The sequence below is a fragment of the Heptranchias perlo genome, unplaced genomic scaffold (assembly GCF_035084215.1).
Source record: "Heptranchias perlo isolate sHepPer1 unplaced genomic scaffold, sHepPer1.hap1 HAP1_SCAFFOLD_200, whole genome shotgun sequence".
NCBI classification, from domain to species: domain Eukaryota; kingdom Metazoa; phylum Chordata; class Chondrichthyes; order Hexanchiformes; family Hexanchidae; genus Heptranchias; species Heptranchias perlo.
In genome coordinates this window covers 36,903-63,597 of record NW_027139216.1, presented here as the reverse complement: position 1 = coordinate 63,597, position 26,695 = coordinate 36,903, and the positions used below count along the sequence as shown (strand labels likewise).

General features: G+C 49.6%; 1 protein-coding gene across 3 annotated transcripts in view; it reads left to right on the top strand.

The window, feature by feature from the left end:
* LOC137310040 (tight junction-associated protein 1-like) overlaps positions 1–22,881 on the top strand; it is a 206,770-nt gene extending 183,889 nt beyond the window's left edge. For all 3 annotated transcript variants that reach the window (XM_067978003.1, XM_067978004.1, XM_067978005.1), the window contains 2 exons: positions 8,370–8,453; positions 20,296–22,881. In XM_067978003.1, coding sequence (XP_067834104.1) covers positions 8,370–8,453; positions 20,296–21,624 — 1,413 coding nt within the window. In that variant the 3' untranslated portion in view covers positions 21,625–22,881. The remainder of the gene's footprint in view (positions 1–8,369; positions 8,454–20,295) is intronic.
* Positions 22,882–26,695: the final 3,814 nt, after the last annotated feature.

Sequence of the window (26,695 nt, the reverse complement as noted above, 5' to 3'; positions counted from 1 at the left end):
ATTTCGTCCGGGCCTGGGGATTTATCCATTTTTAGGCCTGCTAAAACCGCCAATACCTCCTCCCGCTCGATGTTAATATGTTCGAGTATATCACAGTCCCCCTGCCGTATTTCGATGTCTACATCGTCCTTCTCCATAGTGAAAACAGATGCAAAAAATTCATTTAGAACCCCTCCAACATCTGCCGGCTCCACACACACATTGCCATTTTTGTCCCTAATGGGCCCTATTTTTTTCCTAGTCATCCTCTTACCCTTAATATACTTATAAAACATCTTAGGATTTTATGTACATCTTAGAAGTACATAAATAGGAGCAGGAGTAGGCCATACAGCCCCTCGAGCCTGCTCTGCCATTCAATAAGATCATGGCTGATCTTCGAACTCAACTCCCGCCGGATCCCCATATCCCTTGATTCCCCTGGAGTCCAAAAATCGATCGATCTCAGTCTTGAATATACTCAACGACTGAGCATCCACAGCCCTCTGGGGTAGAGAATTCCAAAGATTCACAACCCTCTGAGTGAAGAAATTCCTCCTCATCTCAGTCCTAAATGGCCAACCCCTTATCCTGAGACTATGACCCCTAGTTCTAGATTCATGGGTGTTTGGTCTTTTTTACTCGTTCATGGGATGTGGGCATCGCTGGCAAGGCCAGCATTTATTGCCCATCCCTAATTGCCCATGAGAAGGTGGTGGTGAGCCACCTTCTTGAACCGCTGCAGTCCGTGTGGTGAAAGTTCTCCCACAGCGCTGTTAGGAAGGGAGTTCCAGGATTTTGACCCAGTGATGATGAAGGAACGGCGATATATTTCCAAGTCATGATGGTGTGTAACTTGGAAGGGAACGTGCAGATGGTGTTGTTCCCATGTGCCTGCTGCCCTTGTCCTTCCAGGTAGAAGAGGTCGCGGGTTTGGGAGGTGCTGTCGAAGAAGCCTTGATGAGTTGCTGTAGTGCATCCTGTAGATGGTGCACACTGCAGCCGCTGGGCTGCTTTGTCCTGGATGGTGTCGAGCTTCTTGAGTGTCCAGGCAAGTGGAGAGTATTCCATCACACTCCTGACTTGTGCCTTGTCGATGATGGAAAGGCTTTGGGGAGTCAGGAGATGAGTCACTCGCTGCAGAGTACCCAGCCTCTGACCTGCTCTTGTAGCCCAGTTAGGTTTCTGGTCAATGGTGACCCCCAGGATGTTGATGGTGGGGGATTTGGTGATGGTAATGCCGTTGAATGTCAAGGGGAAGTGGTTAGACTCTCTCTTATTGGACATGGTCATTGCCTGGAACTTGTCTGGTGCGAATGTTACTTGCCACTTATGAGCCCAAGCCTGGATATTGTTCAGGTCTTGCTGCATGCGGGCTCGGACTGCTTCATTATCTGAGGGGTTGCAAATGGAACTGAACAATGTGTAATCATCAGTGAACATCCCCATTTCTGATCTTATGATGGAGGGAAGATCATTGATGAAGCAGCTGAAGATGGTTGGGCCTTGGACACTGCCCTGAGGAACTCCTGCAGCAACGTCCTGGGGCTGAGATGATTGGCCTCCGACAACCACTACCATCTTCCTTTGTGCTCGGTATGACTCCAGCCACTGGAGAGTTTTCCCCCTGATTCCCATTGACTTCAATTTTACTAGGGCTCCTTGGTGCCACTCTCAGTCAAATGCTGCCTTGATGTCAAGGGCAGTCACTCTCACCTCACCTCTGGAATTCAGCTCTTTTGTCCATGTTTGGACCAAGGCTGTAATGAGGTCTGGAGCCGAGTGGTCCTGGCAGAACCCAAACTGAGCATCGGTGAGCAGGTTATTTGTGAGTAAGTGCCGCTTGATAGCACTGTCGACGACACCTTCCATCCCTTTGCTGATGATTGAGAGTCGACTGATGGGGCGGTAATTGGCCGGATTGGATTTGTCCTGCTTTTTGCGGACAGGACAAACCTGGGCAATTTTCCACATTGTCTGGTAGATGCCAGTCTTGTCTCCTGGAATCTAAACGAGATGAGCACCAATGTATTGTGGCTCGTGTGATTGTTACCAGTGTTTGATGTGTGGGAGCTCAGGCCTTGGATTACTGGATTAGAGGCCAATCAACACATTAGAATCAATTGACTCTTTAATTTTCATTTCTTCAAAGTAAGCTCTGCCAAGAAATGGGAAATCATAGGGAGCTCTATCTCTACGTTTTACATCATATGACTTGTTTCTTCCTCTTCCTCCTCCCCAAACCTATTACTCTTGCTGGGTACAATTTCACAGCAGCTGGCAGCACTCTGATATCTCACCCACATGGCAATTCTTCATGCTTCATCCAGACACTTGGGGCCCGATTTTAGCACCCGGGTGCGTTCTCGGCAGGGGGGCCTCTAAAATCCCGAAATCGAGGAGCGGGACCGGATCGCGCCTCGATCCCACCCAATTCCGGGTTCCGCGCTGACGTGCGGGAGTGCGTGCGTAGCCCCCGCTGGTGGGAATCCCGCAGGCAATTAAAGCCAGCGGGGTTCCACTTGAGTGTATTTATCTAGGTATTTCAGGTCATTAAATGACCTGATTGAGCTGTTTATTTAACAAGTGTGGGATTTTACAGTGAAATGAGACTGTTTCCCATACTGGGGGAAACACTCACACTCTCAACGGACGTGTTGCAGCCAGCAACCCGTGGCAGCTGCCAAGGTGCATTCCACCGGTGGGGGGGGGGGGAGAGCCTTCACCAACGCAGGAGGACACTCCGTAACATTGGGCAACGCCTGCCCTCCACCACCCTCCTCCAAGCAAGAAGATTCACCGGCGTGGAACTGCAACCCCTGTGCGAGGACACACTTGTCTAGCGTGCACAACCCCGCAAACCTACACCTGCCAGATGGGTGCTGCGTTGACATCCTCGGAGGACAAACAGCATGACCAGCCTCGCAGTCCACGCCGTCCGCCTCAGAGACGTGCATCCTCACAACACGGTGCTGTGGCACATCCACCTGCACAGCAGGATGGAGGGCATCCGCAGAGAGAGATGCGTCGCAGGAGGCACTACCCTCCGCACAGGGTCTACAGACCGAGGCTCAGCTTCATGGACCTCTCTGAGCAGCAGTGCATACGTAGGCTCAGTCACTCGCCAGGTAGTCGCTGACATCTGCAGCCTCCTCAATGACGAGCTGCTCCCGGATGGACCAAGCAGCATCTTCTTACCCGTCGCCGTCAAAGTCACCACTGCCCTCAACTTCTTCGCCTCCGGATCCTTCCAGGGTGCCACGGGGGACATCACCAGGGTCTCTCAGTCGTCTGCACACAAGTGCATAAGGCAGGTCACCGATGGGTTGTTCCGCAGGGCCTCGACCTACATCAACTTCGCCATGGATGAGCGCAGCCAGATGGAGAGGGCGGTTGGATTCCATGCTGTTGCTGGCTTCCCACGGGTGCAGGGTGTAATCGATTGCACCCACATAGCAATACGGGCACCTCCACATGAGCCAGGGCTGTTTATCAACAGGAAAGGGTATCACTCCATGAACGCCCAACTCATTTGTGACCACCGCCAGAGATTCCTACACGTGTGCGCCAGATACCCTGGCAGCTGCCACGATGCCTTCGTCCTCAGGGAGTCCACCGTCCCGCCCCTCTTCCACGCACCCAACGCCGGCAACGGCTGGCTCCTCGGCGACCAGGGATATCCCCTGTACACGTGGCTTATGACACCTCTGAGGAACCCCATTACCGAGCCACAGCATCGGTATAATGACAGCCACATTGCTACCAGGTCTACAATTGAGCAGGCTATAGGGCTGCTCAAGATGCGCTTCAGGTGCCTTGATTGTTCCGGGGGAGCGCTCCAATACACGCCACTCCGAGTGGGACGAATTATAGTTGTCTGCTGTGCCCTGCATAACATGGCACTACAGAGAGGGGTGCCGCTGGAGGAGGCCCCATGCACACCCGCCACCCACATTGAGGACGACAATGAGGAGGAGGAGGAGGAGGAAGAGGAGGAGGGAGAGGAGGAACGACACATGGGCCGAACACCGGCTCACCTGCGTGCTCGTCAGGCCAGGGAGGCACTCATATGCCAACGGTTCTCCTAACATCACACTGCGTGAGGCGTTCACATGTCATAACGTGCACAGACGAGGGTCCATACTGGCTCCCTCCACAGAAGAGTGGTGCCTGTACACCTGCACCCACTGTATTATGCCCAATGGGTGGGACGGGGTGGTCGTCGTCATGATGAGGCGCACGGAAGGGACATATTGCACAAGCCGCAGAATTATGGACAAGAGGTGGCTGCATTGGTGAGAAAAAGTGAGTTTATTTTGTGTTGACATTCAAATAGTGGAAATAAAAAAAAAATAGACAAACACCCTGGTGCAATCCCTGTGTGCTCACGGAACTTTCGGCTTTCGTTTCCGGGTACCCCTACGTGGTGCTACTCCTGTGGCTCCAGCAGAGGTGGTGGCAGGTTGCTCCTGTTCGTGCCCTGACTTGGTAGATGCTTTGGGCCGACGCCCCCTGGGTTTCGGTGCCCGTGAGGGCACCTCCACAGACTGCTCCTCCTACACCTGTGCAGGGGCAGACTCGGCCACCTGGAGAGGATGGACTATTGCGGGCACTGGTTGAGAGGGGGGCAACGGGTGAGACGTGGGGGCGCCTTGAGTAGCGTCCACACTTCCATTTCCCCGTTCACCATCTTCCCTGTCATGGCCAAGGCCCACATCACCCCTTCCACCCTGCTGGACGGCAGTTTGGATGACGTGGGTGAGACTTTGCAAGGCCACCTCCAATGTATCTGTCAACCTGTTGATGGCGGCAGAATGTTGCTCACCCTGAATCTGAACAGCCGTTGTGAGGGCCTGGATGGACTCATTGGTGAGCTGTGCGTGACGCTCGAGGGAGGCTAGCCTGTCCTCCACCGCAGACGTTCCCACACCTACCCGCGACACTATCTCAGAGATGCCTTCACGTCCCTGCGACACTATCTCGGCGATACCCTCCTGCACCTGTGCCACCATTCCCCTCATGCAGGAGTTGGACTCCTCCATCCTCCGTGCGATTGTGGAGAGTGCGCGTGGCACCTCTCCCAGTACCTCAGCAATGTTCTGGTGCCCCTCGACGACTCTCCTTTTGACAGGTGGCCCCCTGGGTTCAGCATCTGGGTCCGGCTGAGCAGAGCCTGGAGAAGAGTGCTCCCACCGACGCGGACCCTCCGCGGCTGACCCTGCCACCAGGGTCTGCTCATGCTCACGTGTGCGCGGTGACTCACCATGTGCAATCCCAACTAACTGAGTGGGGGGGACCCACCGAGGTGTGTGTATCTGCGCTGGTGGATGCAAGGCTCGTGTGACAATGCACCCTCAGAGACGGGCATGTCCTCTGAGGAATCCCCCTCAACCGAAACGTCGATCGCAGATGGCCCTGCAAGAGAACAGAGGGCAATATCAGGCATGTGTCCAAATGTGGCGGTGCGGCATATGCCATGTGATGCTAAGATCATTCGCGATCATGAGTGATGAGTGCCAGCTTTCCCTTACCGGCCGTTTCTCCAGAACCAGACTAGCCATCCGCCACCGACAGGCAATGCAGCGTGCGGCTGATCTCCAGTGCCTCGACCTCGGCGTCTGTCAGGGCCACCTCGTGTGGCGGGCCCCCTCCGGTGCATGCCCTATCACGTGCGTTCCTGGCCCTCTTCTCCTGTGAGGGCAAAACACAAAAACGTTATTGAGTGATGATTACAATGTGAGACGCTTCAAGCATTGGTGTGATTGGGTTGAGCGTGTGCCAGATGGATGGGAGGATGCGTGTGCCACATGGCCATCCCATTGTATGGGCATTGGGGTGTGTGGTAGTGGTCGAGTGGGGACAGGGACGGTGGGTAAGTGCAGGCACTGTGAGGCTGATAGTTGGGTGGCTGTGAGGATTGGTGTGGGAGCGCAGTGCTGTCAGTGGAGATGGGGTTGTGAGGTGTTTGAGGTGATGTGGAAGACGGAGTGACGCAGAGTGCGTTAGTGTACTCACTTTCCCGGACCTGGTGAGGTCATTGAATCTCTTGCGGCACTGAATCCAAGTGCGGGTGGTGTTGCCCCTGCTTGTGACCTCAGCGGCCACCTCCTCCCATGCCCTCTTGGTGGCGCTGCCAGGGCACCTCCTTCCATCCGTGGGGAACAGCGTCTCCCTCCTCATGCGGACCCCGTCCAGCAGCACCTGGAGGGCGTGGTCCGTGAAACGGGGAGCAGCCTTACCCCTGCGCTCCTCCATCCTTCATGGACTGTAGGTTGTGGTTGGAGGGGCTTTGGTGGACTGCCCCTTTAAATAGAGCTCCAACATCGCTCAGACGTCAATGCGCATGCGCAGGCCGCCGGCACGCAGCTGAGAAGCGCGGAACCTGTAACTGCCGGCTAATTACATCAATCATCCCGCGATCGCGCGCGCAACGCACTCAAATCGGACGGCGCGTTTTCCTCGAGCCCGACTGACCACCCGCTGCCAACCCGCACCCCTGGTAAAATCGGGCCCTTCGTGTCAGCCAGCAATGTCTGTGGGTGGGGCAGGGAATGGAGTTGTATGTAATCATAATCTCTCCACATCTGACATCTACACATGCACTTTCCGGCAGGGATCGTTGGGTAATGATCAGGAGCAGTTGCCTCAAACTGAGAGAAGACAAATTCCAACACCTGAACTGTTACTCCAACAGAAATCAGCTAACTAACTCAGAACGGATTGATGATCAAACCTGGAATTGTTCTGGTCTGTGCAGCTCAGCTCAGTGCACTTATCCATTGAGGCATCGTGGGAATAACAACCCAAAGTTTTATTCAATCTTACTTGAAACTTTGTCTGATTTGTTTTTTTTTTCCAGAAGAATTATAAAAATTACTTATCATTTTCAAACTACAATTAATGTTTCTTGAAGTTTATGGTTATTGCTGTGAATAGACACCAAGTTGGAGCAGTGGCAGTACAGTTGGATCTCTCTGCCCGGCACAGTCGGGCCCCCCTCTTGATTCTCAATTTTCAAACTCTTGCTATTGACTTGGAAGTCATGATTCAAGCGGCGAATTCAAGCGTTCCTCATTCTGCTGCAATTGTGGTTGTTTGGCAGCCTCTGCTCCAAGCCAGTCGCAGATCCTGTCAGATGCCTGTCTTCTGTCTTAGGTACTGAAAGAACTGTTAATATTGCCTAGCTACAAATTATACCTTATAGTAAGTGTTGCCAGTGACTGTGGCCATGGGTGATTGGCAGTGTTTTAGCAGTGTTACAATGCCAAACAAACTCCACATGAATAGGAACAGCTGAACAAAGTAGTACAATATTAAACCCTGAAACTCTCATTTTCATTCTGTGCGAGTAGAACTCAAAATAGTCAGTCAGAAGGTTGTGGGTTCAAGCCAAGCTCCAGGACTTAATCTAAGCTGACACTTCAGTGCCATGCTGAAGGAGTGCTGCATTGTCAGAGGTCTTTTAGATGGTATGTTAAACCGAGGCCCTATCTGCCTGTTCAGATGGAAGTAAAAATCTGAAGGCACTATTAGAAGAGCAGAAGAGATCTCCCAGTGTCTTGGCCAGCTTTCATCCCTCAACCAGTCCCACCAAAAAGAGGTCAACTGACCATTCCTTTCATTTGTTATTTGTGGGACCTTATTGTCATGTTTACCTACTTAACAGCAGTGATTGCCCTTCAAAAGTGATGTATCATGCTTGGTCTTTGCAGCTGTTCATTCTGAGGATCTGATAAATTGCTATTTAATGGTAAATCTGTTCTGTTCTTTTGATTTTCAAAACAGTAAGAAAAATCCCAGGACCCCATGTGATTAAAAATTGAATTTAACTTATTGAGTCAGCTTAAAGAAGTGTCGAGTTCTGATATATGGTCAGTGTTGACCCAGGTAACACAGGCTAATAGGCATCCAGAAGTGCTAGGTAAAACTCTGCTCAAAGACGATCTCGAGACACAAGTTTAAAAATTAGGAGTAAGAAGGGAAATCACCCAAAGACTGGTGAAATAAGTTACCAGGGAAGTGTTTTGAAGTGGGTAGTATAAAGGAGTTCAAGTGGCAATTGGGAGTGAATGAAGAGAAGGTCATTAGGGATATGGTGAAAGGGTTAAATGACGTTGCACTGTGAAAAAGGGACCATCTCATTGGGCTTAATGGCCTTTTGCTGGTCCTAACATAAATAAATCTGTTCTTGTGAACATTGTCCTGGTCTGGAGCAGTAAACTTTAGTCCTGGTGGAATCCTGGGTATTGCTTGTAGGTACGGCCAGAATGTTCAGTTTGGTGTTGTACCACTTCGCCAAAGCTTCACTGTTCTTCTGACAAAGGGCTTGTGTGTTGGGTTGGAGGCAGTGCCGCCTTTTACAGTTTTGAATTTTCCCCTTTTTTTGCCAGGAGCGTTATCGACAGGATTGTAACCTTGCCGTTCAGCTGCTGAAGTGCAACAAATCTCATTTCAGGAACCACAAGTTTGCAGATGTAAGTACCATAGGTATGGAGAGAGAGAGACAGAATGTGCATATCACAAGCAGAGGTCTATAAGGATTTCAGTTAGCCTGATTGGTTATTATTGTACCTTTTTACCCTTAATTTCCTTTGAGTGCTACAGTGATAATCACCCTGGACCTGGGACTTCACATCTGCCAGATATAAGGCGAATGTGTTTCATCAGCCTTGGCTGGACAGGATGATATCTTTTGGAACCACAATGTCTTGGTCTTTGTGGAGGGAAATCTGTCTTAGTCTTTTCTGACAGTCAGAATATTGTTCATCAGCCTAGCACAAAGACATCGATAAAGATAAACAATAAACATGAATAGTGGGAATCTGAATTTAGAAACAGGCAGGCAATGCTGGAAGTACACAGCTGGTGGGAGCTCAACTGTCACATGTCTTTCTCTAATTCTAATCAACATGCTGTGCATTTGCTGCATTTTCTGTTTTTGCCACTTAGTGTTTTCAACCAGACTGGAGCGTCAACTCATTTGGGTGTTTTATCAGCTTGAGGTAGTATGAAATTGAGCTGTTATGAAGAGGAATAATCTGGTTTCAAAAAACTCCTGTCAAGATCCCGAAGGATTTAACCCTGTGACAGGACGTAAAATGGATGCCATCTTTTAGTTACAAATATCTAATTTCCTTTTTCTCCCTCTGACTATCTGATAATTAACTCAAAGTCCTGTATTGATTCGGAGTTTCAGGCGTCCCTGAGGGGAGAGGAGCTACTGTAATTATCCACTAGTTAAATGGATTTTTCAGGCATCACATCAGCTTATGTGGTCATGAATTCACCCAGCTGATGTTCTAGTTGTCAATATTGATTCCCCACTCCATCCACGGGTTGTATCTGGTTTATTTTTGGAGCAGTGATCTTCTCGTGATTGCGCTGGGCAGTAGCCTGTAATGTACATTGTTTCTCCCAACAGGTTGTTTGCTCTTGATGGCCTCTTCACAAGTTCCATTCTGTAACCAGCTGCTAAGAGATGCCCCGAAACAGGGAAGATTGTCCCTGCCCTTTATTTATCTCTTTCTTGCCTCTCCAGACTATAATCTCACTATATATAGCAAAGAGTGGACCCTGGCCTACCGCCCTGTGGCATTGAGTTGGCTGATCAGGCTTTGCCACCAGGCCACCTTTTCCCACTGCTTTCCTGAGGTTGCCATGATGTGGAGATGCCGGTGATGGACTGGGGTTGACAATTGTAAACAATTTTACAACACCAAGTTATAGTCCAACAATTTTATTTTTAATTCCACAAGCTTTCGGAGGCTTCCTCCTTCCTCAGGTGGTGTGGAAATGTGGAAGTGATTTCCACACCACCTGAGGAAGGAGGAAGCCTCCGAAAGCTTGTGGAATTAAAAATAAAATTGTTGGACTATAACTTGGTGTTGTAAAATTGTTTACAATTCCTGAGGTTAGAGGTTGAGCGTCTGCAGGTATTCCAAAATGTAATATCTTCTGTTTCCAACAATAATGATGTTGTTATCTGCGTTCATTGTTAAATGTGAATCCTTCAGAGAGCAACTTTGAATAAGTACGTGTGTTAACAAAGGACTTCAAAAACTGACCCAAATTCTGTCCCCTGCCCCGCCTATCCCCAAAGATCAGTCTCCTCCAAACGGTTTACTTCAACCATAAAGATGAAGTGGTGCAGGTAACAGGGTCTCAAGCTCCTTGCATTGCCCAACCCCCTCCATGCAGACTATGGCTGCCAGAAGTCACACTTTCCTAATAATTGAATACAGGTTGGCGATTGACTGGGGAAGAGGCCTACTTGCTGCAGAGAAAGACAGTTATTAACTGTCTCCCCTGTTTCTGCTTCCCCTGTCTCTGTGTAGACACCTGCTCAGACATCAGTGCTTAATGCTGGTACAGATCCTTCTCCCCTCCCCCAAGACAAAGCCCAATTCCAGCAGTTGGCGATTGTGATTTGGTTTGAATCTAGTGCTTCAATGTAGTCTGTTAGCCTGTTCCATGATGTGCTTTTCTTTTATTTAATACTTCACTGAATTTTATCTGTACAATTAAAGTGGTTATTAATGTGAATCACGCCTATCACCTGAAGCGCTGGGCTGGCATTTTAAAAGGGAGCTCCTACACCGCCTGTTAAAGGGAAAATGCAACGCCCACTTTGGCTGTCTTGTTATACCACAGAATTAGTGTAGTGTGTCACCTGAATTGAACACCAGCCACATGGTGTTTAATTAGGGAATGTCTGCTTGCTGTAGCTAATGTTGCTTACTGTAAATCACAGTAAGATTAAAATGTTTTAATCCTTTGAGCACCGCACTTTGGGATTGTGAAATTAAATATTAATGGTTTGAAGGATGCTGGTTATTGAAGAAACTGAAAAGAGACAAAAGTACATTTGAGTAGCGAATGTAAGTCCTCTATTCAAGAAAGGAGGGAGACAGAAAGCAGGAAACTACAGGCCAGTTAGCCTAACATCTGTCAGAGGGAAAATGCTAGAATCTATTAAGGAGGTTATAACAGGGCACTTAGAAAATCTCAATGCAATCAGGCAGAGTCAGCACAGCTTTGTGAAAGGGAAATTGTGTGTGACTAGAGAGAGTTATAGAGTTATACAGCACGGATAGAGGCCCTTCGGCCCATCGTGTCCGCGCCGGCCATCAAGCCCTGTCTACTCTAATCCCATATTCCAGCATTTGGTCCGTAGCCTTGTATGCTATGGCATTTCAAGTGCTCATCCAAATGCTTCTTGAATGTTGTGAGGGTTCCTGCCTCCACAACCCTTTCAGGCAGTGAGTTCCAGACTCCAACCACCCTCTGGGTGAAAAAGTTCTTTCTCAAATCCCCTCTAAACCTCCCGCCTTTTACCTTGAATCTATGTCCCCTTGTTATAGAACCATCAACGAAGGGAAAAAGCTCCTTAGTATCCATCCTATCTGTGCCCCTCATAATTTTGTACACCTCAATCATGTCCCCCCTCAGCCTCCTCTGCTCCAAGGAAAACAAACCCAATCTTCCCAGTCTCTCTTCATAGCTGAAGCGCTCCAGCCCTGGTAACATCCTGGTGAATCTCCTCTGCACCCTCTCCAAAGCGATCACATCCTTCCTGTAGTGTGGTGACCAGAACTGCACACAGTACTCCAGCTGTGGCCTAACCAGTGTTTTATACAGCTCCATCATAACCTCCTTGCTCTTATATTCTATGCCTCGGCTAATAAAGGCAAGTATCCCATATGCCTTCTTTACCACCTTATCTACCTGTTCCGCCGCCTTCAGGGATCTGTGAACTTGCACACCAAGATCCCTCTGACCCTCTGTCTTGCCTAGGGTCCTCCCATTCATTGTGTATTCCCTTGCCTTGTTAGTCCCTCCAAAGTGCATCACCTCGCACTTTTCCGGGTTAAATTCCATTTGCCACTGTTCCGCCCATCTGACCAACCCATCTATATCGTCCTGCAGACTGAGGCTATCCTCCTCGCTATTTACCACCCTACCAATTTTTGTATCATCAGCGAACTTACTGATCATACCTTTTACATTCATATCCAAGTCATTAATGTAGACCACAAACAGCAAGGGACCCAGCACCGATCCCTGTGGTACCCCACTGGCCACAGGCTTCCAGTCACAAAAACAACCTTCGACCATCACCCTCTGCCTTCTGCCACTAAGCCAGTTTTGTATCCAAAGTGCCAAGGCACCCTGGATTCCATGGGCTCGTACCTTCTTGACCAGTCTCCTGTGGGGGACTTTATCGAAGGCCTTACTGAAATCCATGTATACCACATCCACTGCGTTACCCTCATCCACACGCCTAGTCACCCCCTCAAAAAATTCAATCAAATTAGTCAGACATGATCTTCCCTTGACAAAGCCATGTTGACTATCCCTGATTAATCCTTGCTTCTCCAAGTGGAGACTAATTTTGTCCTTCAGAATTTTTTCCAATAATTTTCCTACCACTGATGTTAGGCTCACTGGCCTGTAGTTCCCCGGTTTTTCCCTACTCCCCTTCTTGAATAATGGTATTACATTACCGGTTCTCCAGTCCTCTGGCACATCCCCTGTGGCCAGAGAGGTTCTGAATATATGTCAGAGCCCCCGCAATCTCCTCCTTTGCCTCACACAGTAGCCTGGGATACATTTCGTCCGGGCCTGGGGATTTATCCATTTTTAGGCCTGCTAAAACCGCCAATACCTCCTCCCGCTCGATGTTAATATGTTCGAGTATATCACAGTCCCCCTGCCGTATTTCTATGTCTACATCGTCCTTCTCCATCGTGAAAACAGATGCAAAAAATTCATGGAGAACCCCTCCTACATCTGCCGGCTCCACACACACATTGCCATTTTTGTCCCTAATGGGCCCTATTTTTTCCCTAGTCATCCTCTTACCCTTAATATACTTATAAAACATCTTAGGATTTTCCTTTATTTTGCTCGCCAGTGTTATTTCATGGCCCCTCCTTGATCTCCTAATTTCTTTTTTAAGTATCCCCCTGCACTTTTTGTACTCCTCTAGGGCTTCCTCCGTCTTCAGCCTTTTGTATCTGCCAAAAGCCCTCCTTTTTTTCCTAATCCATTCTCGTATATCCCCTGACATCCAAGGTTCCTTGGAGTTCTTGGAACCACCCTTGACCTTTACGGGAACATGTTGCCATTGTATGGTCTCAATCTCCCTTCTGAAAGACTCCCATTGCTCCGATGCGGATTTTCCTACAAGCAGCTGATCCCAGTCCATTTTGGCCAGATCCTGCCTTATCCTATTAAAATCGGCCTTCCCCCAATTTAGAACCTTTATTTCCGGCCCCTCCGTGTCCTTTTCCATGACCACCTTAAATCTCACCGAATTATGGTCACTGTCACCAAAGTGCTCACCTACTAGCACTTCTTCCACTTGGCCGGCCACATTCCCTAGAATTAGGTCCAGTACCGCCCCCTCTCTTGTAGGACTTTCTACATGCTGGCTCAAAAAGCTCTCCTGGATGCACGTTAAGAATTTTGTACCCTCTAAGCCTTTTACACTCTGAGTATCCCATCTCTGACTAATTTATTAGAGTTCTTTGAGGAAGTAACAAAGTGGATAAAGGGGATCCTGTGGATATGATGTACTTGGATTTCCAGAAGGCTTTTGACAAGGTGCCAGATCAAAGGCTACTACACAAAATAAGAGCTCATGGTGTAGGGGGTAACATATTAGCATGGATAAAGGGTTGGTTAGTTAACAGGAAACAGAGAGTAGGCATAAATGGGTCATTTTCAGGTTGGCAAGATGTAACGAGTGGAGTGCCACAGGGTTCAGTGCTTGGGCCTCAACTATTTACAATCTATATCAATGACTTGGATGAAGGGACCGAATATATGGTTGCTAAATTAGCTGATGACACAGATAGGTAGGAAAGTAAGTTGTGAAGAGGACATAAGGAGTCTGCACAGGGATTTAGATAGGATAAGTGAGTGGGCAAAAATTTGGCAGATGGAGTATAATGTGGGAAAATGTGAACTTGTCCACTTTGGCAGGAGGAATAGAAAAGCAGTATATTATCTAAATAGAGAGAGATTGCAGAACTCTGAGGTACAGAGGGATCTGGGTGTCCCAGTACATGAATCACAAAAAGTTAGTATGCAGGTACAGCAAGTGATTAGGAAGGCAAATGGAATGTTGTCATTTATTGCAAAGGGAATGGAATATAAAAGTAGAGATGTTTTGCTCCAGTTGTACAGGGCATTGGTGAGACCACATCAAGAATACTGTGTGCAGTTTTAGTCTCCTTATTTAGGAAAGGACATAATTGCTTTAGAGGTGGTTCAGAGAAGGTTCATTCGACTGATTCCCAGGATGAAGGGATTATCTTATGAGGAAAGGTTGGACAAGTTGGGCCTGTATACACTGGAGTTTAGAAGAATGAGAGGTGATCTTATTGAAACATATAAGATCCTGAGGGGACTAGAAGGGGTCGATGCTGAGAGGATGTTTCCCCTTGTGGGGTTGAGGTCACAATCAGATCAGCCATGATCTTATCAAATGGGAGAGCAGACTCGAGGGGCAGAATGGCCTACTCCTACTCTTAATTTGTATGTTTGAGTTGTCCTCGGTAGACTTCTCCAAGACAGTGCCGAGGTGTTCGTGCTTCTCAGCAGGCTAGATCCCCTCTTGAACTCATGTAATGATTTTAATGGGTATAAGGATTTGCATAATCCAGAAGAATACTGCCAGGCCAGTTGGGTTCTGCCCAAATTGTGTGTGTGTCGTGCTTAGTGCATCAGCTCAGGTTTGTTCTGCTTGTCGATCCTTTTTGAGGTTACAGTACCATTTACACAGTACATAGACATAACCTTTCTGAAATAATCCACAGTAGAACAATTTGCTGCATGACAAAGGAACAGAATTTAAATAGTTTCTGTCAGCCCTGACATCATTGTTAAACGGTGTCTGTACCTTGGGCTTTAGAAAATTTGAGGATATCAAGCTGATCCTAACCCTTTCCTCATCAGTGTCCACACTCGTACTTTCTAGCAGAGATTGCTGGATACCGATTGGGGGAGTGGTGGGGGGAGGAATGCTGGTGGTGCTGGCTGATTTTCTGTTTTCCCATATTCTGAATCCTTGAGGCTCTGAGGTCAATTGCAGTGCCCAGCAAAGATCAGTTAACTCAGCACATCGAACCTGAGACTATCTTGTCGTTGCAGCTCAGTAGCACACATGCAGTGCATTTACCTACTGAGCTGTGAGAAATAGTCAGGCTAACTGGTTAATGCTTAGTCTGTGCTCCTGCTTTGAATCCTGTGGAAGTGCTGAGGTTGAGAATTAGCTGCTCACGATGAGGATGTTGCTGATTGAGGTCACCTGCGTCACAAATGTTGGATTTGGTTGGCTCCCTGACATGATTTATGATGTGGAGATGCCGGTGATGGACTGGGGTTGACAATTGTAAACAATTTTACAACACCAAGTTATAGTCCAGCAATTTTATTTTAAATTCACAAGCTTTCGGAGATTTTCTCCTTCCTCAGGCAAATGTTTCGAGATCTTGAAACATTTGCCTGAGGAAGGAGAAAATCTCCGAAAGCTTGTGAATTTAAAATAAAATTGCTGGACTATAACTTGGTGTTGTAAAATTGTTTACAATGATTTATGATGACACTGCATTACCTGACACTTTATTCCTCTGTGGGATCCTGTGTAAGTGTCGGTCTTCCTCATTTAAGTGAATAACCTCTGACACAATAGTACTACTGTCAGGAGAAAACTCGCATAACAAATATGCGAGTTTTGTTATGTTAAGACAATCTCAGGCTTCCTGTTAAGAGAATTCAGATATGTACCTGTACTAACTTTGTGTGTATTGGTGGTGAATTGACAATCAAGTTAGTAGAAAGCCCTAGACTAGCTAAAGGGGCTCAAAACTAGTAATTCCTAGGGATAGATGGTACTTATCACAGATTGCTGCAGGAAAGGGATTTGTGAGGCACTGATGATGGTTATGAAGGACTCGTTGGAAACGGGAGGTATCTAGATTAGAAACCAGCCAATGTGGAGGAGTATTCATAATGGGTGACAAAATAGACAGGGGACTAAAGACCCATTAATCTTCAATTGCATGTAAAATCGGGAGTAATCTTGACAATCATATGTATAACCTAGGAAGTAGCAGTCAACTTGGATCCAGACCGGGGCGAAGCTGCCTGATCAACCTCCTCAACTTCTTCGAGGAAATGACATCAGTACAGGAGTAGGCCATTTCGCCCCTTGAGCCTGTTCCACCATTCAGTGAGATCATGGCTGATCTGTGACCTAACTCCATATACCTGCCTTCGCACCATATCCCTTAATAACCTTTGGTTAACAAAAATCTATCAATCTCAGATTTAAATTTAGCAATTGAGCTAGTATCAACTGCCATTTGTGGAAGAGAATTCCAAACTTCTCCCACCCTTTGTGTGTCGGAGTGTTTCCGAACTTCACTCCTGAAAGTCCTGACTCTAATTTTTAGGCTATGTCCCCTAGTCCTAAACTCCCCAACCAGCAGAAATAGTTCCTCCCTCTCTACCCTAACAGTTCCCCTTAATATCTTGTAAACTTCGATCAAATCACCCCATAATCTTCTAAATTCCAGGGAATACAGCCATAGTTTGTGTAATCTCTCCTTGTAAATTAACCCTTGAAGTCCAGGTATCATTCTAGTAAATCTACAGTGCACTCCCTCCAAGACCACTATATCCTTCCTAAGGTGCAGTGCCCAGAACTGATACAGTAATCCAGGTGTGGTTTAACCAGGGCTTTGTACATCTGTAACATAACTTCTGCCCCCTTGCCTTCTAGTCCCCTCGATTATAAAGGCCAGCATTCCAGTGGCCTTTTTGATTATTTTCTGTACTTGTCCATGACATTTTAATAACCTATGTACATGGGCTCCTAAGTCTCTGACAACTCAAATGGACCAGTTTATGGGGTCCAGGCCAGACAACTGCCCTCAAAGCCACTGATGGGGTCGTGGCCCATCTGCCCTCAAAGCCACTGATGGGGTCGTGGCCCATCTGCCCTCAAAGCCACTGATGGGGTCGTGGCCCATCTGCCCTCAAAGCCACTGATGGGGTCGTGGCCCATCTGCCCTCAAAGCCACTGATGGGGTCGTGGCCCATCTGCCCTCAAAGCCACTGATGGGGTCGTGGCCCATCTGCCCTCAAAGCCACTGATGGGGTCGTGGCCCATCTGCCCTCAAAGCCACTGATGGGGTCGTGGCCCATCTGCCCTCAAAGCCACTGATGGGGTCGTGGCCCATCTGCCCTCAAAGCCACTGATGGGGTCGTGGCCCATCTGCCCTCAAAGCCACTGATGGGGTCGTGGCCCATCTGTCCTCAAAACCATTGATGGGGTCCTGGCCATACATCTGTCCTCAAAACTATGATAGGGTCCTGGCCATACATCTCTCCTCAAAACCACTGATGGGGTCCTGGCCATACATCTCTCCTCAAAGCCACTGATGGGGTCCTGGCCATACATCTCTCCTCAAAGCCACTGATGGGGTCCTGGCCTTACATCTGTCCTCAAAACTATGATAGGGTCCTGGCCATACATCTCTCCTCAAAACCACTGATGGGGTCCTGGCCATACATCTCTCCTCAAAACCACTGATGGGGTCCTGGCCATACATCTCTCCTCAAAACTATGATAGGGTCCTGGCCATACATCTCTCCTCAAAACCACTGATGGGGTCCTGGCCATACATCTGTCCTCATAACCCAATAGTGGGGTTCAGGTCATATATCTGTCCTCAAAACCACTGATGGGGTCCTGGCCATACATCTGTCCTCATAACCCAATAGTGGGGTTCAGGTCATATATCTGTCCTCAAAACCACTGATGGGTTCCAGATCATACATCTGTCCTCAAAACCCAATAGTGGGTTCCAGATCATACATCTGTCCTCAAAACCCAATAGTGGGTTCCAGATCATACATCTGTCCTCAAAACCCAATAGTGGGTTCCAGATCATACATCTGTCCTCAAAACCCAATAGTGGGTTCCAGATCATACATCTGTCCTCAAAATCCAATAGTGAGGTTCAGGCCATACGTTTTTTTTTTTATTCGTTCATGGGATGTGGGTGTCGCTGGCAAGGCCAACATTTATAATTGCCATTTCTAATTGCCCTTAAGAAGGTGGTGGTGAGCCGCCTTCTTGAACCGCTGCAGTCCGTGTGGTGAAGGTTCTCCCACAGTGCTGTTAGGAAGGGAGTTCCAGGATTTTGATCCAGCGACGATGAAGGAACGGCAATATATTTCCAAGTCAGGATGGTGTGTGACTGAGAGGGGAACATGCAGGTGGTGTTGTTCCCATGTGCCTGCTGCCCTTGTCCTTCTAGGTGGTAGAGGTCGTGGGTTTGGGAGGTGCTGTCGAAGAAGCCTTGGCGAGTTGCTGCAGTGCATCCTATAGATGGAACACACTGCAGCCACAGTGCGCCGGTGGTGAAGGGAGTGAATGTTTAGGGTGGTGGATGGGGTGCCAATCAAGCGGGCTGCTTTATCTTGGATGGTGTCGAGCTTCTTGAGTGTTGTTGGAGCTGCACTCATCCAGGCAAGTGGAGAGTATTCCATCACACTCCTGACTTGTGCCTTGTAGATGGTGGAAAGGCTTTGGGGAGTCAGGAGGTGAGTCACTCGCCGCAGAATACCCAGCCTCTGACTTGCTCTCGTAGCCACAGTATTGATATGGCTGGTCCAGTTAAGTTTCTGGTCAATGGTGATCCCCAGGATGTTGATTGTGGGGGATTTGGCGATGGTAATGTCGTTGAATGTCAAGGGGACATGGTTAGACTCTCTCTTGTTGGAGATAGTCATTGCCTGGCACTTGTCTGGCTGGACATCTGTCCTCAACACCCAATAGTGGGGTTCAGGCCATACATCTGTCCTCAACACCCAATAGTGGGGTTCAGGCCATACATCTGTCCTCAAAACCCAATCGTGGGGTTCAGGCCGTACATCTGTCCTCAACACCCAATAGTGGGGTTCAGGCCGTACATCTGTCCTCAACACCCAATCGTGGGGTTCAAGCCGTACATCTGTCCTCGAAACCCAATAGTGGGGTTCAGGCCGTACATCTGTCCTCGAAACCCAATAGTGGGGTTCAGGCCGTACATCTGTCCTCGAAACCCAATAGTGGGGTTCAGGCCGTACATCTGTCCTCGAAACCCAATAGTGGGGTTCAGGCCGTACATCTGTCCTCGAAACCCAATAGTGGGGTTCAGGCCGTACATCTGTCCTCGAAACCCAATAGTGGGGTTCAGGCCGTACATCTGTCCTCGAAACCCAATAGTGGGGTTCAGGCCGTACATCTGTCCTCGAAACCCAATAGTGGGGTTCAGGCCGTACATCTGTCCTCGAAACCCAATAGTGGGGTTCAGGCCGTACATCTGTCCTCGAAACCCAATAGTGGGGTTCAGGCCGTACATCTGTCCTCGAAACCCAATAGTGGGGTTCAGGCCGTACATCTGTCCTCGAAACCCAATAGTGGGGTTCAGGCCGTACATCTGTCCTCGAAACCCAATAGTGGGGTTCAGGCCGTACATCTGTCCTCGAAACCCAATAGTGGGGTTCAGGCCGTACATCTGTCCTCGAAACCCAATAGTGGGGTTCAGGCCGTACATCTGTCCTCGAAACCCAATAGTGGGGTTCAGGCCGTACATCTGTCCTCGAAACCCAATAGTGGGGTTCAGGCCGTACATCTGTCCTCGAAACCCAATAGTGGGGTTCAGGCCGTACATCTGTCCTCGAAACCCAATAGTGGGGTTCAGGCCGTACATCTGTCCTCGAAACCCAATAGTGGGGTTCAGGCCGTACATCTGTCCTCGAAACCCAATAGTGGGGTTCAGGCCGTACATCTGTCCTCGAAACCCAATAGTGGGGTTCAGGCCGTACATCTGTCCTCGAAACCCAATAGTGGGGTTCAGGCCGTACATCTGTCCTCGAAACCCAATAGTGGGGTTCAGGCCATACAATCCTAGCTGTCAGTTGGAAAACAGATACTCCATGACCACAGTTGATTTTGCTCCAGGTTAGCAGCTCGGATTTGCATGGACAGATGTCACTGTAGATGCTTCAAAACTAGTTGTTTGGAAAGCTAATTGAGATGCACACTTCAATTTTTTCTTGATTCAGCAAAACACAACCTAAAAGAATACTGAAATGAACATTTTGTTATTGGCTGATATACTACCCCATGTTTCGATGTTTATGCTTTTCTAATCTACTATTCTACATATTTGATTGAGTAAATAGACAAGATACAAGACTGACTAATGAGAAAATAGAAATGATGTAAATTCCAGGTTGATTCTGTTTGATTTGCAGCTTCCCTATGTACTCCAGGAGATGGTAAACAAGCATTTGGAGTCCAATGAAGAGTTGCAGTCAGGACAGGAGCGAAGCTCAGCTCTTGGTTCCGCTGATGTCGTACCAACCTCTGTCATTGCCAGAGTTTTAGAGAAACCAGAGCCTCTGATCCTGAACTCTGCCAAGTCCAGCAGTGGCAATCAGCCAATGGCAGAGGATATCTTTGTCCATGTAGATATGAGCGGCAACACTAATGGCACAAAGCATACAGGGAAAGAGAGAGACCAAGTCTCGGTTGAGGCAGTGAAGCCTCAGAACGGCATGTATAAGAGGCAGAATAGCACTGAAAGCACACCAGATGAAGCCCCCACCTTCGAGAAACTGAACCCATATCCCACTCCACCTCAGAACCTTTTCCCTGGACGTAAAGCTGTCATTGAATTCTCTTCTGATGACAAAGTTAAAATACCAAAGAATAGTCCCCTACCAAACTGTACATATGCTACCAGACAAGCCATATCGCTCAGTCTGGTCCAGGGGGAGGAGGATGGATTTGAGCGGCAGAAAACTGTACCGAACAGTCCGTCATCAGATGGAAGGAGGTCAGCACAGATAACTAGCAGGCAATATCAATCTCCAAAATCAGGCACACCCAAAGGCTCTGGAAATGAGTTTCGGTCAGCCCAGTCCAGCCCTTTCAATAGCCCACCTCAAGTGCCAAGTGCTTTTGCCAGCTCAACAAGTTCGGAAGAGGATCTGCTTGCAAACTGGCAGAGGATGTTTGTTGAAAAGGTAGCTCCTGCTTCTGAAAGGGTCATTGCCCATCGAACGGCTTTCAGCAGTGAAATGGTCCAAGAGTTGCAGAATAGTCTGGGCAAGAAGATTGACCTGGGTGAGAGGCGACTGGCTTACTCGGATGGGGAGGAATCTGGCCAGAGCTGCAGCTGGACAGTAAGTCGGGATTCCAGCCTGGACACAGACAGCACAGAATCTAAAGTGCGGAAAGGCAAGTTCATGCTGGATTATGGGAGTGAATTTTCTCGGGAGGAAGGGGAGCAACTGCTGCACACCATGGGTGGCAATCAACTGGCCAGCCAGCCTAGTCCCCTGCAGAAACATAAAGAATATGTGGATGGTGGCTCTGGGGGCAGCTCAGTTGAAGAGAGAGAGGTGCTGCTTCATGGAAGCCAGTCCACTCTGCAGGATGAACTGGAAGAGATTGGAGACCAGCCATTAGTCACCTTAGTGGGCCGACAGCACAAGAGCCCCAAAAGGATGGGTGTCCATCATTTATTACGAAAGGACAGCTTAACAAGGGCACAGGAGCAGGGCACCCTCCTAGACTAGATCACCAAGGTTTTCAGCTAAACACTAATGCTGCAGCAATGCAAACTGTCAGTCACAGCAAAAAAAACTTTTTATAAACTTTTTTTGTGTGTGGAAATTCACAAAGTATTTCCTAAAAACTTGCATGAATCTGGGCAAAAACAAACTAACCAGCTTGGGCAGTTTAGCTGAACCTGGGTTCAAGAGGCAACACTTCAGTATTTTCTAAGAAAACCATTTTGTAATGAATTAAATCATTGCGGAAAGAAAGCCGAATTTCTGAAGAGTATCCATACCGGATGATAGGTAATAGCTCAGCATGTCTGTGTTTTAGTTTGGTCGGTCTGTCTGTGTATAATGCAAAGTGTCTCATCTCACTTGCATGCTGCAAGAGCAATGTGAGTGATTGGATCTTTTACAGTAGTAGCTTTGTCGGGACTAAATTTATCGAGTGCTCTCGGTACATTAAGGATTGCAGGTGTCGGCCTTATTTTAAATTGGTAGCAGTACACCAAAATATACTATGGGCTACTTGGTTTAATTTCATTCGGTCATGCAAGCTATGTACAGTTAAACCATTTTATAGTGTTTGAAATCTCTTCCCCCGCCCCCGGCCTTAAACCACAAGTATTCTAATACTTCCTGAATGATTCATCTGGTCACAGTGTCTGTTGAAGTATCTGTTTGCAATGGGGCAAATGATAACCACATGCCTTACCAAGGCTGGCCATCTTTTCCCATGTCCAAAAACCAAACGCTGCATCATGCTTTTCAGTTCTGATGTGTGTTTTGCTGCTAATAACAATCCATAGAAAACCTGAACAACAAATTTAGCACCTTAAATGTAGAGATGTCCAAAGGTGCTTCACAGAGACATAAGGAAAGAATGCAAATAACTAAAGGAAACCTGGGCTTCGACTTTAAAAACCAGGCTTTTGGTGCTGACTTAGATTCAGAAATTTCCAGACTGCTGCTCAAAAATGGAGCTGTTTGCAGATTGTCTGCAACCCAAGTGGGGACCAAATAATAATTGTTTAAAATTGTTCATGATGTGATTGCACACATTCTCGCTGACAGACTCACAGTGTAAGCTGATGGCTCGAAGTCAGCTTTCCAAGTTTGGCCAAATCTGGATTAGCATTGAGCAGCAGGAGAAAGGTCCCATGGTTTCCCTTGTACAAACTTAGTCTGAGCCCAGGCTACAATGGAGGGAAGAGGGAAGGATTTGTTGTTGCGACATGGTCCCTCAGTGTTAAATAAAGTCAGCAGTATATATCAGTGCTGTGTCTGATCTGATCCGAATCACCAAATCAGAGCCTCCAATCTCTGCAGCACCCAAATGGATTGCTAATAAAGAAGCAGAAATACAATCCCAAAGGATAACTTTCCACTAATTTCATGAGAATTTATAGGGCAATATGAACTACCAGCATTTTCCTGTTACCTGTCACATCGATCCAGATTGGTCAATTCAAAAAAGAAATGTTCAATATGGAAGACTGGATGAAACCCTTTGTGCAAAGTATCAGATTTAATTTGCTGCCATTTTCTAACTGAATGAGAACGACAAGCCCTTAGGTAGCCCTGTGTAGGTGCTTTGTCCTTTTTTATATCTGCCCATTTGGGAGAGTATCACGGGTTTATTACCAAACCTCTCCCAAAGATCTATCACATGACAGGAGTCCATCTTAATTTCATTTCAGTTTTTTAAATCAAAGTATGAATGGTACAAATATTTGGGTGGTCTAATACTGACCCAATAGACATGTACATGGGGTAGTGCTTGGCACCGTCTAATCTTCAAGTCACTTTCTTTTAAATGGATACTGCCTGCATTCCAAACTAACACAGGTGAATCTAGGCTTACAGTATTATAAAGTGAGCACAAACTGCCTGAGCCAGCACTGGGGATCTCTGTTCTATGTGAGGAGACTTCTGCAAGTGTTGACAGTGCCAGAAACTCCTGCAAATGGTGACACACTGCCCAGAATCCCCCACAAATGGTGACACACTGCCCAGAATCCCCCACAAATGGTGACACACTGCCCAGAATCCCCCACAAATGGTGACACACTGCCCAGAATCCCCCACAAATGGTGACACACTGCCCAGAATCCCCCACAAATGGTGACACACTGCCCAGAATCCCCCACAAATGGTGACACACTGCCCAGAATCCCCCACAAATGGTGACACACTGCCCAGAATCCCCCACAAATGGTGACACACTGCCCAGAATCCCCCACAAATGGTGACCCTCTCCCCAAAATCCCTGACAAATGGAGACGCCCTCTCCCCAGGATCCCCTACGAATGGAGACGCCCTCTCCCCAGGGTCCCCGACGAATGGAGACTCCCTCTCCCCAGGGTCCCCGACGAATGGCGACGGCCTCTCCCCAGGGTCCCCGACGAATGGCGACGGCCTCTCCCCAGGATCCCCTACGAATGGAGACTCCCTCTCCCCAGGGTCCCCGACGAATGGCGACGGCCTCTCCCCAGGGTCCCCTCCGAATGGCGACTCCCTCTCCCCAGGGTCCCCTACGAATGGCGACGGCCTCTCCCCAGGGTCCCCTACGAATGGAGACTCCCTCTCCCCAGGATCCCCTACGAATGGAGACGCCCTCTCCCCAGGGTCCCCTCCGAATGGTGACTCCCTCTCCCCAGGGTCCCCTACGAATGGAGACGCCCTCTCCCCAGGGTCCCCTACGAATGGAGACGCCCTCTCCCCAGGGTCCCCTACGAATGGAGACGCCCTCTCCCCAGGGTCCCCTACGAATGGAGACGCCCTCTCCCCAGGGTCCCCTACGAATGGAGACGCCCTCTCCCCAGGGTCCCCTACGAATGGAGACTCCCTCTCACCAGGGTCCCCTACGAATGGAGACGCCCTCTCCCCAGGGTCCCCTCCGAATGGTGACTCCCTCTCCCCAGGGTCCCCTACGAATGGAGACTCCCTCTCCCCAGGGTCCCCTACGAATGGAGACTCCCTCTCCCCAGGGTCCCCTACGAATGGAGACTCCCTCTCCCCAGGGTCCCCTACGAATGGAGACGCCCTCTCCCCAGGGTCCCCTACGAATGGAGACGCCCTCTCCCCAGGGTCCCCGACGAATGGAGACTCCCTCTCCCCAGGGTCCCCTCCGAATGGAGACGGCCTCTCCCCAGGGTCCCCTACGAATGGAGACGCCCTCTCACCAGGGTCCCCGACGAATGGAGACTCCCTCTCCCCAGGGTCCCCTCCGAATGGTGACTCCCTCTCCCCAGGGTCCCCTACGAATGGAGACGGCCTCTCCCCAGGATCCCCTACGAATGGAGACGCCCTCTCCCCAGGATCCCCTCCGAATGGAGACTCCCTCTCCCCAGGATCCCCTACGAATGGAGACTCCCTCTCACCAGGGTCCCCGACGAATGGTGACTCCCTCTCCCCAGGATCCCCTACGAATGGAGACTCCCTCTCACCAGGGTCCCCGACGAATGGTGACTCCCTCTCCCCAGGATCCCCTCCGAATGGTGACTCCCTCTCCCCAGGATCCCCTACGAATGGAGACTCCCTCTCCCCAGGATCCCCTACGAATGGTGACTCCCTCTCCCAAGGATCCCCTACGAATGGTGACTCCCTCTCCCCAGGGTCCCCTACGAATGGAGACTCCCTCTCCCCAGGGTCCCCTACGAATGGAGACGGCCTCTCCCCAGGATCCCCTACGAATGGAGACTCCCTCTCCCCAGGGTCCCCTACGAATGGAGACTCCCTCTCCCCAGGATCCCCTACGAATGGAGACTCCCTCTCCCCAGGATCCCCTACGAATGGTGACTCCCTCTTCCCAGGGTCCCCTACGAATGGAGACTCCCTCTCCCCAGGGTCCCCTATGAATGGAGACTCCCTCTCCCCAGGGTCCCCTACGAATGGAGACTCCCTCTCCCCAGGGTCCCCTACGAATGGAGACTCCCTCTCCCCAGGGTCCCCTACGAATGGAGACTCCCACTCCCCAGGGTCCCCGACGAATGGAGACTCCCTCTCCCCAGGATCCCCTACGAATGGAGACTCCCACTCCCCAGGATCCCCTACGAATGGAGACGGCCTCTCTCCAGGATCCCCTACGAATGGTGACTCCCTCTCCCCAGGGTCCCCTACGAATGGAGACTCCCTCTCCCCAGGATCCCCTACGAATGGAGACTCCCTCTCCCCAGGATCCCCTACGAATGGAGACTCCCTCTCCCCAGGGTCCCCTACGAATGGAGACTCCCTCTCCCCAGGGTCCCCTCCGAATGGTGACTCCCTCTCCCCAGGGTCCCCTCCGAATGGAGACGGCCTCTCCCCAGGGTCCCCTCCGAATGGAGACTCCCTCTCCCCAGGGTCCCCTACGAATGGAGACTCCCTCTCCCCAGGATCCCCTACGAATGGAGACTCCCTCTCCCCAGGGTCCCCTACGAATGGAGACTCCCTCTCCCCAGGGTCCCCTACGAATGGAGACTCCCTCTCCCCAGGGTCCCCTACGAATGGAGACTCCCTCTCCCCAGGGTCCCCTACGAATGGTGACTCCCTCTCCCCAGGGTCCCCTACGAATGGTGACTCCCTCTCCCCAGGGTCCCCTACGAATGGAGACTCCCTCTCCCCAGGATCCCCTACGAATGGTGACTCCCTCTCCCCAGGGTCCCCTACGAATGGTGACTCCCTCTCCCCAGGATCCCCTACGAATGGAGACTCCCTCTCCCCAGGGTCCCCTACGAATGGTGACTCCCTCTCCCCAGGATCCCCTACGAATGGAGACTCCCTCTCCCCAGGGTCCCCTACGAATGGTGACTCCCTCTCCCCAGGGTCCCCTACGAATGGAGACTCCCTCTCCCCAGGGTCCCCTACGAATGGAGACTCCCTCTCCCCAGGGTCCCCTACGAATGGTGACTCCCTCTCCCCAGGGTCCCCTACGAATGGTGACTCCCTCTCCCCAGGATCCCCGACGAATGGAGACTCCCTCTCCCCAGGATCCCCTACGAATGGAGACGGACTCTCCCCAGGGTCCCCTACGAATGGAGACTCCCTATCCCCAGGATCCCCGACGAATGGAGACTCCCTCTCCCCAGGGTCCCCTACGAATGGTGAC